This window comes from Onychostruthus taczanowskii, unplaced genomic scaffold, assembly GCF_017590055.1.
Source record: "Onychostruthus taczanowskii isolate IOZ18803 unplaced genomic scaffold, ASM1759005v1 scaffold248, whole genome shotgun sequence".
Taxonomy (NCBI): domain Eukaryota; kingdom Metazoa; phylum Chordata; class Aves; order Passeriformes; family Passeridae; genus Onychostruthus; species Onychostruthus taczanowskii.
The window spans coordinates 600-18,809 of record NW_024499774.1 but is presented as its reverse complement, the minus strand read 5'-3'; the positions used below and the strand labels follow the sequence as shown (position 1 = coordinate 18,809).

The 18,210-nt window shown below is 38.7% G+C and overlaps 1 protein-coding gene across 2 annotated transcripts in view; it reads right to left on the bottom strand.

The window, feature by feature from the left end:
- The window catches only part of VPS41 (VPS41 subunit of HOPS complex), a 112,247-nt gene extending 94,346 nt beyond the window's left edge, over positions 1-17,901 (bottom strand). For both annotated transcript variants that reach the window (XM_041406310.1, XM_041406311.1), the window contains exons 1-2: positions 17,875-17,901; positions 14,151-14,189 (exon numbers count right to left, since the gene is read on the bottom strand). In XM_041406310.1, coding sequence (XP_041262244.1) covers positions 14,151-14,189; positions 17,875-17,895 — 60 coding nt within the window. In that variant the 5' untranslated portion in view covers positions 17,896-17,901. The remainder of the gene's footprint in view (positions 1-14,150; positions 14,190-17,874) is intronic.
- Between the last annotated feature and the right edge of the window lie 309 nt (positions 17,902-18,210).

Genomic DNA, 18,210 nt, shown 5'->3' with positions numbered 1-18,210 from the left:
CTATGTCTGAAAAAGAAAAAAAAAAAAAAGAAAAAAAACCCCTACCATTAATATTCTTTTTTTACATGTTTTCTTCGCATTTTACATTGATTTCAGATATTATAAGAAAAATGGTGAATTACTTCATTTCCTCCTGGCCAGGGCAGGGTTAATTTTTGCAGTAGCCAGGGGAGGCATGGCTAGGACACAGAGGCTATCCTACACCACCTCATGCCATTGCCAGGTGTGGGGAGGACACTCTGAGGAGAAGGGGTTCCTTCTGGTTGATCAGAGGATGGGTTGGGGAATGCTGGCTCCAACCCAGAGCAGCAGGTGAGTACAGGTGAATATTCTTGCATGTGAATCACTCCCTCTCTTTTGTACACTTTAGTTATTAGTACTGTTGCTGTTACTGTTAGTTTTCTTATCTCATTGCTGTTTCCAGTAAATTGCTCTTATCTCAACCCATCATCTTTCTCTTTTGTGCCTCCTACTCTCCTCTCCAGCCCACTGCAGGGGAAGGGAAGGAGGGGAGCAAGCAAGAAGTATGTGGTTTGTAGAGTCTCAGTGGGAGCACTAAAGTGAGGAGTACTATTCCTAAATTGCAAAACCCCCTAGCTTACTGGGTCATTCAAAGTGCTTTGCCTCTATGTGTCTGAATACTTAATGTTTAGGACACATTATAAAATCTCATTAAAAATCTCAAAAACCAAAACCAAACCAAAAAACCTCATTCTGCTGCAGAAAGTGCAACCCCAATACTACTACAAAAAGGTGAGAAAAGACTACTACTTGGCAATTTGTGAGAGTAACTTTTCTTGACATTTAATACAGGTCAGACCTTGAAAAACCATATCAGCACTTTTATTTATTTAAATAGTCATCACTATGACACAGAAGAAAACAATTAAACCAACTAGTTAGAGCTCCAGAATTACTAGTTTACACTATATGAAAATATAGTTCACACATATATGAAAATCTCCAGTAGAATCAAAGAAACCAACTCAAATTATTTTTGAATTAAAATAAAACTTCATAGAACATTTTAAGTATGCAAAAATGAATAAACACATCCTTAGTGCTCCGCTGGGGGACATCTTCACTTCTTATAGAAATTCAATGACAAATACTCTTTAAAAAGAAAAAGAAACCAACATAGTAAGACCTCAAGCCCCAAAATGAAGTCTACAGGGATAGTTCCTTATTTCTCTTGTATATGGGTAGAAGCTCAAAGTGCAGCAAAATACCCAGCAGAACACAGTTGCCAACAACATTTATTACTTTCCTTGGTTTTGTCATCTTGACTTGATCCAAGGTATAACCATCTCCAACTCTTATTTTTTTTACAGAAATAATGTCTTAATCAGGGCATTGAATGGCTGTCTCAGCCTTAGTTGTGAGGGGTTGTGAGGCTGGCTGGAAATTATCTTTCATTTATAAGTCCCCTATTTGGCATGGGAGCAAAGAGTACTTAGCCTGGTGTGTGGCTGAGAAGTGGAATGGATGACTTCTAGCCAGACTTCTATGAAAGGAACATCATCAGTGGGGTTTTACACCAACATCTGACCCCCTGGCTCTTTGCAAACCCTTTTTATCACCAGAATTGCTTGGAAGGGCAGGATTGCACCCAGGATGGCTGTGTAAACCTTACTTTGGACAAGGGAGCCCAACAAGAACCTTACAAACTTAAGGTTAACCGCCACAAGATTTCCACGACAAGACAAGTACTACCCAACAAAAGATACAGATAATGCTTTTTATTTCAACCTTCACAGCATTTCTGTACCTGGGAGCTGCACCAAATGGGTCATAATGCCTCCTTTGGCCCAATAAAGAAATAATTACTATTTTCAGCCTCTGACCTTTGTTAGGACCCAACTAATCTCCATTCATTCAAGGTAAAGAGATTCGGATTTACAGATGAACCTGATTTTACACTTGCTGAAGCCCATTCCCCAAAATCCACAGAGAAAATATCTAACACACAGTCCCTCAGACAAGCAGGTTCACTTATCTGTCACCTCTAATTTTCTCTACCCATATTATATTTAAGCTAAATGTGGCTCAGACAATCTGGTAATCCATATAATCAGACAGAAGCCTCTATATCCTCAGTATCACCCCACGAATATCCATGCACATCATTTCTCACTTCCTTCTTTACCATATTTCATACCAAAACACTTTCTAATAGCTGTATGCTAAAAACCTAAGACTTACCATACTTTTCTTGCATCTATTGACAATAATTAAACTTGACAAACCATACAGTTTCTTCACCCTGGAAATAATGCTTCAGTTTAGATACCCTTGGTCAGCTAGGACAATGAGCAAACTTCAACTTTGCTGATTTGGACAACAAGGCAAGATGCAGGCAGAGCAACTCTCCACTACATCTCTGTAGGACTAGGTCTGCTGACAGGGTTACTCTCAGTTTTGGGTCACAAATGGAAAAGAAAAACAGTGACTCTGCCCTGCTACAATATTATTAAGGTTAAAGGACTGAAGGATTGCTTTCACAGTACCAGCCAAACCCGCCTATAACCCAATTATCCAAAACACATAAAGGACCTGGCTCCCACTCTTAACCTCCACTTTAAAGACTGCAGAGTCTTGAAGGCTCACAAGTCTTTCCCAAGCCCCCCTCTTACAAATCTCCTCTGCTCCATCCATTTGTAACCCTCAGATGGACCTTTGCTGATACCCTAACTTCCCTCAAACACTTTATCAAGCCCTCTCAGCCTAGACTACAAGTCCAATTTCAACACTTTTCAGTGTGTCTGCCAGGAACCCCATCTTCCTCTCCAAAACTACCATGTCCTCAGTCAGAAGCTCACTTGCAGCCAGGCAACCCTCATGGCACAGCTTTCCTATACAGGGTTTTTAATGACTGCTTATAGCCTGACACGAAACAGCTTTTCACACAACACCAGAATTCAGAATGAATGGCTCATTAAATATACTATAGGTGGTTCTTGGAAAAGGCAGGCCACAGCTCCCATCTCAACAGCATTCAGAGGACAGAGATCAAGACTGACCACTGAGTAAACGGATTTGACAATGCAGACAATTACCATCCTGTATTTGCATGACCTCTTTCCATATCTTAAAAGCACAGATGTTCTTATAATACATGGAAGGAAAAAGGAATTTTATTTACTAATTCAGGGTTGACATATGCAAACGAACACAATGCTCTCTTGCAATAAAAGGGAATATGGCAAAAGAATACAAATATCTAGCAAAAAAACCTACTGCAAGTGAAAATATCACACGGGAGCAACACATGACTTAACACATGCAGGAGGGCGAATAAAAGTAGAAAATATTAAGCAGCAAGCTGTAATAAATTGCTAATATCTGTTGATGAATTTAAGGAAGTGTGATAAATAGGTGTGATTCGTGCTGATAAAATTGAAACAGTAATCAATATAGATATAGCACATAACAGAAGTAACATCATCACGTCACAACACAGTTGGGAGATCCCTTTGACTTACACCCCTGACCATGTCAAAGTCCCTGTACTATCTGGTAAAACCAATGAATAGGTTATTTTGTTGGTTTTTTGAGAATGCGAATATGAAGAAAAACTCCTAATCTTTACCTACTAAATGTTTACCCTGCTCACAACTTTAAGTACAATAACAACTGGGTTACCTCATACCTGTGATGAGGTAAATTTGCCTTCTTCCCCTCTTCCTTGTTATATTCTATTGCACAGTCACAAAACAGTTGGTCTTTAAAAATTCTACTATTGCCTTATGACTGCAGGCATCAGAATATAACTTGTACTTTAAAGATGAGGGGTAGAAGTTTTGAACCCTACACATTAAATTGGTGTATTATCTATCTAATATCAAAAGGAACTGAGGAATATTTCTGGACATTTGTCCGCTTCCTTCTACCCTTAAAGCAAACATGTTCAACTTCAAGTAATCTGACTCACTATTAACTGCATTATGTGCGCATACCAGTAGAGTCTCATTTTTCCTCAACATCACTTAGAAAAATCTGTTTGAAGATGATGACCAATTCTGGTCAGAATAGGGGTAGGATAAAGGTTTGTCTTTGGAAAGTTTTAGAAGTCAAAATTGTCAAAATATGCAAATTACTGAGGTGGGCAATGAGGATGTAACACTATCATTGTAAAGGAGGCAGCTATTTACTCAAAGATCTTCCACTGTAACATCAGGCTTCTTTGGTGTTTGCCTCTGATGCTGCCACTTTTGAAAGAAACTGCACACAAGATGACCTATTGCCTGCCATTCTGACATGGAAGTCAGGAAAAAACCCTAGCCCAAATCCTGCTTCTTCTCACACCAACTGGAACCCATGTTATAGTTTAGAAATAATTTAAATAATCATTATTTCTGAAAAAATAGCTGGAAATTCACAACAAATATTTACATTTTTTTTAATTTTCATTGTTGCAAAACCTCTAGAAGATTGTTACTCTTTACAATTAAGAAATACATAAAGTACAATTTAGAATCTAATTTGGTCCTTAAAGAGATAGCACCTTGTGCTGGTTTTGCAATAACTGGTTTTTGATGAAGAGGGGAAAAGGTCAGCCATAGAAGCGATTCTCTGTGAGGAGCTGCTAGTGGCTTCCTCTGTGCCTGGCAAAACCAATCACTGGCAAGCCTGGGAAATTGGCACACTGCTAAGCCAATTAGAAAAGCTGGAAACGCCTATATGATAACACATTCAAGAATGACGAAAACGCGGGAAGCTCTCTTGCTCATTGCTCTATACAGACGAGGGTCAGCTGGGGCCCCTTTCCTGGAGGGGGCTGCTGGACCCCAGCATGGCTGCAGCTCTCTCAGCATGGCTTGCAATCTACTGTGTTTACTTAGATGTTTTTAACCAGCCATGCTGCAGACAGAAAGACAGGAGCAGCGGCAGCAGTGTTTCTTTTCCTGCTATTCTGAATGAAGTAAAGGTGCGGAGTGGAGCCGGCAGTCAGCACAGCTTGCACAGTGCCCGTGGAGACCATGTGATCAAATGAGAAAGAGGCACGGTGAGCAATTCCCGACTGCAGAGTCTGGACAAGATTAACCTTTCAGCGCTGCAGAACTCTACAAAAACTGTTTTAATTGATAGAACTTGAGAACAAATGAACCTACTATGCTGGTTTTGCATTGGAGGCATTCACAGAAGTGCCTCCACAGTTTCCTAAGAAAAGCTGCTAGCAGTTTCCTCTCTGTTTGACAAAAAAAAACCAATCAGTAATTAGTTTTAAGAATTGACAAACTGTTAAACCACTGAGAAAACTAGATGTGCCTCTGTGAATACACATGTTAAAGACTAAAAAATCCCAAGAAGTTCTCTTTTGCTCCCGGCCCTGAGCAGGTAACGAGGCCAGTCCAGCCCCCATCTCAGCTGGACCGGGCCAGGTGGGCTCTGCCACGGGGCCAGGCCCCATCAGCTGCTGGGCAGGGGGAGGGGAGGCCATCGGCCCTTGGTGTGCTGCAGCTGAGCCCTGGCGTGGCTGCAGAGATTCCAGCCCGACCGCAAGCTACCGAGCCTGGCTGGGGACACGTGACCATTGGCAGGCCCCAGGCAGGCCATCAGCTCTTTTAGTGCACAGATAAGACTTGCAGACCTTCAGTCCTCCTTCAAGTGAGAAAAAAGGACAGAGAACACACAGAAGAACAACATGAAGACACCACGGTCAGTGAAGAAAGAGTCAAGTCCCAGATGGAAGAGATGAAAAAATGCCTTGATTTTGAGGCTGAAATCCTCTTATAGAGAAGAATGTCATTTATACATCAGACTCTTTTTCCCTGTAACTCATTGAAAGTATGGGGAGATTAAGTGTTCAAACTGTAGATATGAGCAAAGGACTCTATGCTAAAGTAAGCAAATGTTGAAGTAGCTGTGATCCCACAAGTTGGAACAGAGAAGTGAAGACTGCCCCAGGGAAAGAAGAAGACTTCTGTTCTCAGAGATAAAGATGATCTCAAAGATATATAAAGAGAACATTTGCTCGTGAACAGCTCATCCTTAAAACAGTACCTCGTAAGTCGACATGACCCATAAACGCAGCTGTGGGGAAAGCTGTAAAAAATGGGAGGGACTTCACGATTGCAGATTTCCAGGTGGCTGCTATTTGTGGAAATTAAAAGCCATGAGAGAACTGTTTTCTTGTAGAAGAGTCTCCATAAATTAACAAGAGGGACTTTCCTCCCTAAGTGAACAGAAGAAAGACTATTCTAGAAGCGATAAACTGACTAAATTGTTTCTGTATGTTGTTAGTGAGAAAGAAAAGGTTGTAGGGGGGAGGAGAAGTGTTCTAAAAGTTTTATTCTGATTCTTATTGTTCTTTCTTTTCATTACTGTTAATAAAGTTCTCTTTATACCCTTTTCAAGTTTTGAGCCTACTTCCTCCTAATCCTATTTCAGAACAAGAAATACATAAGTATATTCTAGTGAGTGCACTGGAATTTAACCAGCACTAAAACCCACCACACCTACAAACACCAATTCTCTCGTGAGTCAGAGAAAAGGAGTAAGTGAAGACACATGTATGAGAATGCTAAGGTACGTGTAAAAGAGGGAGGGAGAGAAGGAGGTGCTCCAAGCGTCAGAGCTAAGATTCTTCTGCAAGCTATGGTGAGGACTATAATACAAGTTTCCCTATAATTCATGAAGTGCATGAGGGGAAAGGTGTTCTAAAAGTTTATTTCAGTTCTCATTACCCTCCTTTAATTCTGTTAACAAATTTTTTTTAGAGTTTTGAGCCTGTTTTGCCCTTAAAGTGTTTTCTCCTAATCTTTATCTCACTCCATGAGTTTTCCTCTCCTCTGCTTAACTATAGCAGAAGAAAATGAATAAATGATTTTCATAGGTGCACTGGCGTTTGGCCAGTGTCAACCTTTCACACACCTCAAACTCATTTACTAAAGCTCCTCAAGTAATGTCCCCATATTTGTTTTTTTTTAAGAAGAAAAAGCAAATGTTCTGTGTTCTAAAGTGATGCAAACACAGCTTCCCTGATTGGCAATTTCTAGGTCTTACCTGGCCTTCCTTCAGAAGAAAAAAAATCCAGACTCAAGCAGAAGAAAGCACTACATCCCCTGCTATTTGGGATGATATGTCCACTTCTGCTGAAGAATCAAGTGTCACAAAGCAAACAAGGACAATTATCATAATAGGCTGTGTAACTGTTATGAAGTGCAGCTTGATCATTACTGTTTCTCCATCCCTAGGATATGGTTTCCAGACTTCCGCTCCTACCTCTGTGATAAAGGGACTACCTATGCTATTTTCAGAATTAGGATCCTAACTCAATTTCTCTCAATGCAATGAAATCTCTAACATTAATGGAATGCCAAGAAAAACTCAAGACTAAGGCCTTTAACCAGGCTGCTTGATAGTACCAAAACTGGAATACAGTTTTATTGCAAGTTGTTGTTTTATTTATCCTGAGCACTTTACCAGACCCTCTAGAAGCTCACTGAGAGAACACAAACCTCTTTTCCTCCATTACTTTCATTAAAAAAAAAAAAAGTTGTCCTTACAGGAAAATTTTAACAAAGCAGAAAAAAAAAAAAAAAAACAACTGGTTCAAGAACGAGAATAGCAAAGAGCATTTCATCTTGAAGTCACTGGTTCAAAAGCAGGTAGAGCAATAGTGAATAAAAGCTAGAAACACATTAAAGTTTTCAACTTGTTCAAGAATTAATTTCAGTTCTGCAACTACTGGTACACAAGAAAACAAAACGCACGAAGACTGAAATTTCTAAACTATGACAGCATGTTTGTGACTTATGCTGCTAAAAATATTTTCCCCTAATTCCATGGTGAAAACACAGTGAGTTCCGTGAAAAACATGAATAACCTCTGATCTCATTCCTTTACAACTGTTCATAAGGCACATCACCAACGCTTTTCCAGTACCTAGCTGTAAAATTGGTAAATATGGATTAGGATGGTAAAATTTCACACTGCAGCTTTCTGTTCTCCTCATGCATTTTCCACAGGGATTCATTTAATACGCTGGGAAAATGCAGATATACACCAGGAGCATGGAATTAAGATGATATGTCTGCCTGTGAGTATGTTTCAAAATGGGCTGCATTTACAGCATGAAATGACACAGATGAAAGACAAAACAGAGAGTATTTTATTTTTTTGCAAAACTGTTGTGACATACAGAATATTAGACTATTTTTGCACAGTACCAATTGAAGATTTACTCCTACAGGTTTGAAAGAGCAGGGCACCAGCCAAGTTTCAAAGCAGAAGTAACACAGAGATGACATACTTGCACATGACCAATCCTCATAAATGGTGTGTTTAAAAAAAAATAGTAGTAGAAAGTCCATATAATACAATCTGGTTTCATTTCAACTACCTCAATTTATTTTGCTGATATTTTGTGCATGACTAAGAACACCTGAAACTTCCAAATCCACTTCAGTGTTCAAAAACATAGGATAAGTCCATCCACACCAAGTGCACTATACAGAGCCAGCACAGGATAGGCTGTTTTATCTTCAAATCCAGTTCCAGCACAGAAAAATCCAAACTCAGTTCAAATATCAATGAAGCTACACATTTCTACTTTTATTGTCCTTTTGCTGAGTAAGGAACTTGGGCAAACATTTGTTTCCCCTGTGAACACTACTCAAGCAACCCAGTTGCCACCTTGTGATCTACTGCATATGAAAAGCTGACAGTGCAGTTTTGAGAATAGCAGTTTTTGAAGCTCACCTACCCACCACTGGGGAAGAGCTGAATTTCACCATTACTTTCTTTTTGCAGCCACAAGTGTTATTTCATACAGAGAAATAAATTTAATGTTTTGGGAAAGCCACATCTGCATACTCTGCTAATACAGAAGCTTTGCAATTGCATTTAATTTATGTAGGAAACACAGCAACATTTTTACTTTTTATGTATTCCACAACACACAGACAGAACAGGCACTTCTGGTTAATATTAATAGCTCATTAAATGAAGTATTTAATTTTCACTCAAAACTCGAACATCTTAAAAGAATATTGCAATAATCCATTTTTTTTCCTGCAAGTCAGTCCTCTAATAATGTTTATTATAATGTTAGTTACTAGTCACTGCAAACTTGTTTTTCAAATTAATGTAAGAAAATATTCCATTTAAACTTCAATAAATAATTTACTATGTTCATCCTACTGACTCAAATTGATAAATTATTTGCATGATACATTTCCTCAACAATAAGGAGAACTTAGTACTTGGAATTTATGTAACTTTTCCTTCCATTCTCCTCAAAAGGCCAATTTAATTTAAAGCCATACAGAGAGAAGCAATCTCTCTTCAGACGTCCGATATGTGAAAAAGAACATATTTTTTGAGCATTTTTCTCCCATTTTATGTTTTTAAAAATAGTCTAGCATACAACTATTCAGTAATAAGGAAAAGTGGCGTGATCAAAATAATTACTTTGGAAAAGGTCAGACAGTAAACAAAAAAAGGCAACTCAGACAAAGGTGCAGTAGACACATCTCCTTTTCAAGCATCCATTTTTCTTGCAATGGTGATGCCATTTCAAAAGATACTACCCACAGAACAGCTTACCTCTTCCAGCCCAATGCTCCACACCCCATGTTGAGAGAATGTTTTGATGGAAACACAATATGACAAGGACCCTTTTTCACCAGATTCTTTATTTACTTCAAATGACTTAATTGCTTTGACCTAATCCAGACCCAACCTACAAGACTAAAACTTGGAGTGCACTGAAAAGAGAAAGAAAATATCAAAGCTTTTTAGTTGCCTCTTTTTAAGGCTTACATTTTTTCCTACTGTGTTCCTGCTCTGAACAATTTTCAAAACCCTAAAGAACAAAACCACTACTAGTTTCAGTGGTAACAGTGTATCAGAGAGGGATATTTCTAAACCACCAGAAACAGTTTGAGCACTGGATTAACCAGGAATTTCTACAATACCTTTCTCTCTACAAACGCTCATGGAATTTATTAATATAGCATTTAAATAACTAATCGAGAAACTAAATGAACAAACATGTCTCTTTCACAGGGTAACAGTGATCAAAGCAGCAAAAAAAAAGTTAAGAAGGGGACATATAAAAATAGAAGTGCTAGAATGAAAATTATGCAATACTGATGATTAACACATTCATGTATCTAACAAAAAAACATGAATAAAGATATCAGTCTACCTTTTTTAAAAAATACTATTCTAGCACCTCTTTGCTACATGAACATCTGCACTAACATGGCTTTTTTTGTAGTTTAAGAAGCAAACAATTGCAAAACAAAAAAATTCTGCTGTAGTGCAGCGTTACTGCAAGCAAAAGAAACAAAACCACAAACAGTGACATGCCTTACATAATCAAGGATCTTTTTTTGGGACATAGCACTCAATTATAATTCCAGGGACATTTGTTATTGAAAGGGCACTTCCAGTAAAAAAGCCACATGCTGGATGAGCACAATCTGCTTGTAACCCCTGTAGTAAATTAGAATGGAGGAGACAATTTTAAGCGTTTTATTATTTGCTAATTAGCTGGCAAAACATAACTGTCTGACAGAAAACAGCTCAACTGAGAAAAGCAAGATTTTACAGCAACAGATGCATTGCAAGGAAGAAAAATAATTTGAAAATAAATTCTGATTCAGGCTGGACATAATTTATGGAGTTTCTTTTTTCCTCCACAGTTTCCAAAAGTCTGATTACTTTGCTATCTACTTTTTAGATCTCATCAAATGTGACAGTCCAAACATTTAGCTTCAGGTGTTATAAAATAAAATTAAATAAGCCAATGAAACCACATTGAAACTAGGACTTTTCAACCAAATAAACCTGCTCAGATTCACCCTGAAATCTGGCTGCATATTTGATGATTAGACATGGCTGGGATAAGTAATGAAAATATACTTCAGAAAAAAAAAAATTAAAAGCCCAAAAAACAAAAACCCATCAAAACCCTCCAAAACCAAATGTTTAAAGCCAAACACACAGAACTAAAATACTTGTATTTCAAGACTGAGTAAAATTACCTCACAAAATAAGGAGGTTTTCCCCTAAGAATTAAAGGACTACTACAGAAACAGCTTCTTCATCATAGCATGGCATAATATATTGCAGTCTGACTACGGGAAAAGAAAAAGCATGGAATACCCCAAATCAGATATAAGAACATGATAGGAAAGTGCCAACTGTACTGTAGTTACCAGGAAAGAAATATAACATCACTTCTAGAAGTGCTACAAGTTCTACAAATTTTACTAGTAACTATAGCTATCTCTATATTGAAAGAAAGGTCTACTAAATATCTGAACAAATGCACCATCTCTGCTAATTGATACCTTTGCATTTTACACATTCTGACTTAATTAGCTGAGAAGTACCTTACAACAGAGCAGCTTTAGGAACTCAATTTCCTGTGGAGCCATTGCTGGAACCAAACTTACATTGATGAACTTTCAGATGACATACATTCAAGACAGTCAATTTTTGCAGACTCCCACATTTGAGGCCTACTATTAAGCTCTACCACCAGGTCTGTGCAAATAAGCATCTTGGCAATTGTTAGAGAGCCTGTCCTTCAAAACAAATCAAGCAGGCAGCAAAACACTAGAATCTTATTTGCTAGAATATGCTAAAGGAAAGACAGTAAGAGTTGCTGCATGAGAAAGAATTAATGTATATTTGATTCTTTGCTAAAATAATGGCACAAAAGGGTAAATAGATCAGGAAAAAAATTCCATACTTTGTTTACACATCCAATTCAGACAGGGGCATAATTTACTCAAAATCAGAAATTTTAATATTGCATTCCCCTATAACAGAAAGCACATCTATAATGTAAGTTGGATATGTGTCATGTGTCCTCTGGAATAATTAGTAACAATACGCAATTTTATACAAAGAATTTAAATTAAATTAATTGCAGGAGTAATTGTATATGTAAAAATTTTTAGTACTATGGTAAGATGTCTATGAAGTCCATGCCATAAATATATTCTTAATGGCTAAAACTAAACACGGGCTGCAAGAATCAGAGTCTTTGATTCTAGAGCCACCACCCTGATTATTCAAACTATAGGCCATTCAAAAGAAATAATTACAATTTTATAATCACAAGAGCTAGGAGTGAAGCCATCAGTTTGATCTTAGCTCTGGCCATACTTCAAGTAATATAAGCAAGCACTGAGAACACTTTGTGTTTTTTACCATTTTAGTTTTATCTGAACAATCTTTAGAAATAGTCCAATCAGTTTCATTCCATTAAATATTTTCTGATTATTATAGATGGGTAATGTGATAGTTGGCTCTCGCAATAAAGGGATGACTATTATGTGTATGTTATGAGAAGTTTCACTGATGTATGGTTATGTTGTTGTGATTTTTTGTTTAGATGTCCTCTGTTCTTCCCGTAGTCCCCTTTCTCTCCCAGTACTGTTGCCAAGGGACGGCCTTGGTAGTCAGGACATGTGGAAGGAGGGCCTTGCACGGGACATTTGGGAGGAGGGAAGGCTTGTTACTAGGAGGCGAGGCATGACAACACCTGACCTCCAGCCAAGCTGGAAGAAAGTCATCTCCACCAATAATGGTGAAGAAGAGTTCACTGATAGACTTCAGGAGGGGACAGGTTGCCTAATGCAAACCCAGGGGTGTAAAATTTCGAGCAGCCATTTTGTAGACCAGCTTGTGGCTGCTGGGTTACCTACTCCCAGCATGCTGTCCTTTTTCCTTATTCACTCATTTGTTGTATTTTGTTAAGGTTTTAATAAACTTTTGACATTTTTAAAAGTGAGGAGTCATTTCTCATACTGATGATCAAAATACTAAAGATTGGACTTAATACTCAAAGATGGCTAATGCAAAGCATTTTCACAGACATTAAAATGACAATTGTTCTTTAGATCCAATATCTACATTCTCAATAAATTTCCTTTTCCCTTCTCTCTGCATGTGAAATTATCATTAAGAACAGGTGTCAACTTTAACATAGGTCTAGTTGAAATTTTAGGACTTTAAATTTTGTGAAAGATGCATGATGCCTATTTTTCTTAAGGGAAAAAATAGTAAACCCCCACCCATAAATGGCAACCCATTTATGATTAATTCTGCTGTAACTACTGATTTGCTAAAGCTGAAAACTTGAAAGGCCAGTAAAAGTGCCATTTTTTCATTGCAATAAGCTTTTAGAAAAAAAAGCACCTCAGCAGGTAAGTATCTGTGTTCTCCATCCTGTGAATATCAAGCCTTGAGAGGATTACTATTCTACTGAGTCATTGCCCAGTGACTGTTTATCTCCACATCACCAAGCACTATTCAAAATGAAGGCATTTCACACTGGACAAAAAAAGTCTGGCCCAGGCAGCTGTTCCACAGAGCAATGTTAAAGGGCCAAAAAACCCTGCTTCTCACCAGTACTGCTATTCAGTGCTACTGAAGACAACCATTTAAAGGCAGAAAGAAAAAAAAAACACCTCACAAGAAACAAAACCACCTTCCACTGCAAAAATATTTTTTTCAGAATCCACCACTACAGTCTCTGCACTATCCACTGTCATAGAAATTAGGATTTCTGTCTGCTTAGTGCTTAAACCCAGCATGGAGATTTGTCCCTTGGTAAAAAACAAAATCTTCCTAAGAGCTTTATTTGTAACATTACTGTTGAGGACAAACTCTTGAAACTCTCTCTAGCTTCCTTCCTCTCTTCATCCCCAGCCCCCTTTTCCCATCCCCTACAGCAGTGTAGGCAGACCTCTCCAGAAAATGAGACAATTTTTGAAAAAACATCATCTCAAGAACAGAGAGTCTACAGGACATGGTTAAGTGGAGACTGTGAAGCTATTAAAACAACAAAGTAATTACCCGAATATAGTATTACTGCATATATAACGATATTTAAAAATTTTCATTTTATCAAAACAGAAGCAAATGCACTTCAATTTATCTCTCAATATAATTAATTTTACAACTGATTGTGGATGGGTTTTATTTTTTTTAATATAAAGAAGCTTCTAATAGCAATTCACAGCTTCTTTTCAATAATTTAAACCCTGTACAATCCTTGGTACATAATACTGGCCAAACTTCTAAAAACAACCAGTGAAATAGTTTTTTTCACTGCATATTAACAAAAAACTAGCACTGACCACAATGACACAAATTTGAGTGTGAAACATTTTAAGAAGGGTTACCTCAGATTCATCTGTTGATTCCTCATAAAACCTGGTTTCCTGAAAAGGACACAAAAAAACAAAGGGGTAAATAGCTAAGTATATACATAACTGAGCAGTATTTCCCTTTAAGAAATACTTTTAAACTCTTATTAAGAAATGAAAGACAGAGCAGAAGCAACTCAAAGTTCAGAGTTTCCATCCTTGTCATTCATACTTAATTTGTGCTTGCATTTGTGTCACAGTGATACTCAGGAGCAGCAGGGACTCTGTTGTCAGTTACCCTAAAAGGGAGAGAGTGACTGGGTCATCTGAGAATCTGTCCCTGTGATTGTGTTCCCCTCTTCCAGAAGCAGTAGCAAATTTTGCAAGGAAACTGCCCATATCTTGACTTCCATGGCAGAACAGCATTCTCAAGTTACCCACAAGCCAGCTTTGCTATTCAACTATTCAGCTGTTAATAGGATTATTTTAAATTTAAATAATTTCAAACCATTTTCCATAGAAATCCAGAATTCAATGGCTTTCTCCTTCCCATCTGACGTTAATGCAAGACATGGCTTTCTCCTGCCTTTGAAACAACTGTACCTTTAAAACATCTCTCTGGCAAGATGAGTCTTTCAACCCTAGAAAAAAATTTTTTTAAGTCAACTCCTGCTCATCTGTTGTCTGCCCACTGAGAAAATCTGCTGATGCAATGCCTCCTCAAAGAAGTCAGCAAAACGAAGATTTACTTAACATATTTATCAATAGCCATAAAGGATGACAACTAATAGTGAATGTAAGCATTTTAACAATAAAATATGATATAAACAAAGAACAAGTAGGAGAGAAAGCAGCATTTCAAATCTTATGAAGAGAGTCTTTGAAGAGTAAGATTAATAGGTACAGAATTCCACCAGACAAGACAAAAAAAAATTACACCCTTACCCACAGCTTAGAGAAAAATGGAAAAGGGAGAAAATGCACTGACAACCAGTGTAATTTTTTGTTTCTCACATTTATTTATTTTCTGTGTTTATATAATATACTGATTGTGACCTGTACACCAAAAGCAAAGGCTTCCTTTTCATTAGTGGAGGATCACATTGATGCCCATAATGACCATGACAGAAGATGGGAGAGAAGCATAGCAGCACTTCTACCTGCTACTGGAAGCTTTGTGCAAAGTGTTACCACAATTACTGACATCCATTTCCTCCATTTTTCTCACTACAGATAGATCCACCCCTAAAATACACATCCCATAGAAAGGTTATCAGTGTAGTCTATACTTGTGTCATGAATTGGGAAATTGCAAGTAAAAAGTACATGGGAATCAAGGGAAGACAGAGTAAAATCCTGGTATCCTTTGTAGTTTAGGTTCAACTTTGCAAGCCCAACTGTTTGTCTGTTGGTCTCCCAGTCTCTAATCACAAGCTGTTGTAACTTTTCAGGAAATTACAATTTTCTTACATACAATCTTTGTGCATCTTAACAATAACCAAGTGAGAACTGAACTAAAACAGTGTGATGTAATATTGCCAGCTGATTGAATGAGCTAGAACAACACACAAAGTCCAACGCAAAGTATAATCAGATTCCTAATAAAAGCCCATGATTTTATCTTCTGAATACCAAGAGCTACCTACTCAAATCCTTAATAAAACAAAATTAATAGTACTACAATTATGGTATTTTGGTTTAATTCACATAGTGTGGGGGGAAAAAAAAGCTCTCCCAAACAAAGGCATTACAGCAAGTGACATTTTTGCCAGTGCAGCTACACCAACTACATCTGCCCCTCATGGCTCCAATTGTTTTGGTTGTCTATGAACAGAAATTTACTTTCATGATGAGCTCACTGTCTAACACCATGCTGTCAGACCAACACGTGCAGGATGGAGTTAACAGATCACTTACTGAGCCAGCAGCTGGTCCTCACACCCACCTGAACCACAAGTTATGTGCAAAGGCATCCCTAGAGGATATTGACATATAAAATTAGGGCATGCCAGAAGTTGATTCCACGTGAACTAAGAAAATATCAATCTATTTTTATTTAGGACATCCACCCTGGTATCCCTACTGTATTCACAAGGCACTGCAATCTCAGATACTAAATTTCATAAATGGCATACAAACAGAGGTAAATGCTTCATGGCCTTTCTATTTTACTGCAGAAAATAACATAGAAAAAAATCAGAGGGAGCCTTGGCTTAGGAAAGCAATGCAAAAATTGAATTTGTTCTCTGACAAGAACTTAGCTGAAGGTGCTTAGAATTGATACTTACCTACAAACTCACTTTGGTAGCAACTTACTACGAAAAGCTTTTTCCCTGCATTTCCCCCACTTGCTTAGGCAAACCTGAACAGTAAACTGTAGTTATGATTGCCCTGGGGCTTTTTTAGGTTCCTTTGCCTTCCTTCCAAATGCATGAACTGAAAGGATTATCCTCCACTTCCACTTTTTAGTAGCCTTGTGACTGCGGAAAGGAAATCCCTAAAAAGGGATTTGTAGACAACCAGAATCCAAATTATTTAGGATTAGCAGTCTTTAGCAATCTCAGACTCTAGGGGAAAATCAGCAGTACACTTCATCCAGCTGACAAACACTGTTGCTTAAGTAGCCTAAGAATGCAGTAAGGGAACACAGATCAGGAAACCATAGAAATGTGAAGTAATCTCTCACCATTATAGTCTCTCACTTAACAGATCCAACATAACTTCTCAAAATATTCTTAAGTGGGCTTTCCAGTATGATAGGTATAGCATTTTCCCTTCCCCTGGTTTTACAAACATCAAATGTAATCCACTGTATGTTTAGGTGCATAACATAGACCTGACAAAAGGTGAAAGACAAAAAACTTGAGTTTTACAGAAACACGTGCACAAGACACACAGAGCCCTTTCAGTACAGGTGTGCATGGTACCCACAGGAAATAAACTGAAATAAATAAACTCTCCTATCATAGTCCAGAGAGCAAAACACAGGCTGGTTTAATCTATTGTATTGTTAGAGAACACTTATCCAAGTTTGTTTCATCCTTCCAAAGGCTGCCACAGTTAAAAACTCATCAATCCTGGGGGAAAAAAGTCTTCCCCAAGGAAGCTAAGCCCTCCCAACAAAACTCTGTCAGCAGGGAAGGTGGAAACCAGATGCCAGTCTCTAACTTTGGCTGGTTACATTGAAGTAATTCTAAGACTCTCTCACTTTTAGGCATCCATGACTAACAAATATTGCACAGCTGAGCTGTCTGTTCAAATACTGGCTCAGCAAATAAGCATTTATAAAGCACCTGAAAGGGCCAGGAACAGCACTTTTTCATATTATTTTTTTCCCTTGGGAAAGAGCAACCTAGGGACGGGGAGCTTTAGGAGAACACCCGATTAAGAGAACAGCACCAAAATCCTCAAATTTTGTCTCAGAAAAAAATTTCCTTGTTGAAATGAACTTGGTCATGTTCCATATGTCCCTCGGTAGAGAGACAACTCTTGGCTCCACAGCGGCGTCACAAGCACTTCTAAAGCCACCCTCCCGGCCAGACCCAGGTTCTGCTGCCTCCATCTTCCCTCCTCCGCGCCGGTGCAGCGAGGCTGTCCACGACGGCCCCGCACCCCGCAGGGCTGGCTGCCGGCCTCAGCCCCCTGGCACAAGCACTGTCCTTCCGCCCCTCCACTCCCATGTGCCCCGCCCCGGTCCCGCGCTCCCGCTCTAAGCCCCGCTCCATCGGCGCTGCGACCACAGTACACTAACAGCCTCTACCTTCTCCCCCGCTTCCGCCATGGCGCAGCCAGGCAGCTGTCATGTGACGGGCAGGAAGCCGTCAAGGCGGAGGCACTCTGGGAAATGTAGTTTCGGCGGGAAGCAAGCGTTTCCGTCCGCCGTACCCTTTTTTCCCTTCCTCAGACCAGCTGAAGCGTGATGGCGATACCGTAAAAAACAGAGGGCACACACAAGTCTGGGCCCAACGTCACACCTCAACCAAGTTTCCTCTCCACCCTCCTTAGCTGCGAGATGCTTTTTTTAAGCTGAAATCCATAGATTCTCTCAGGGAGACCAGCATGATCTCCCAGCTCCATGATATACCCAGCTGTGATG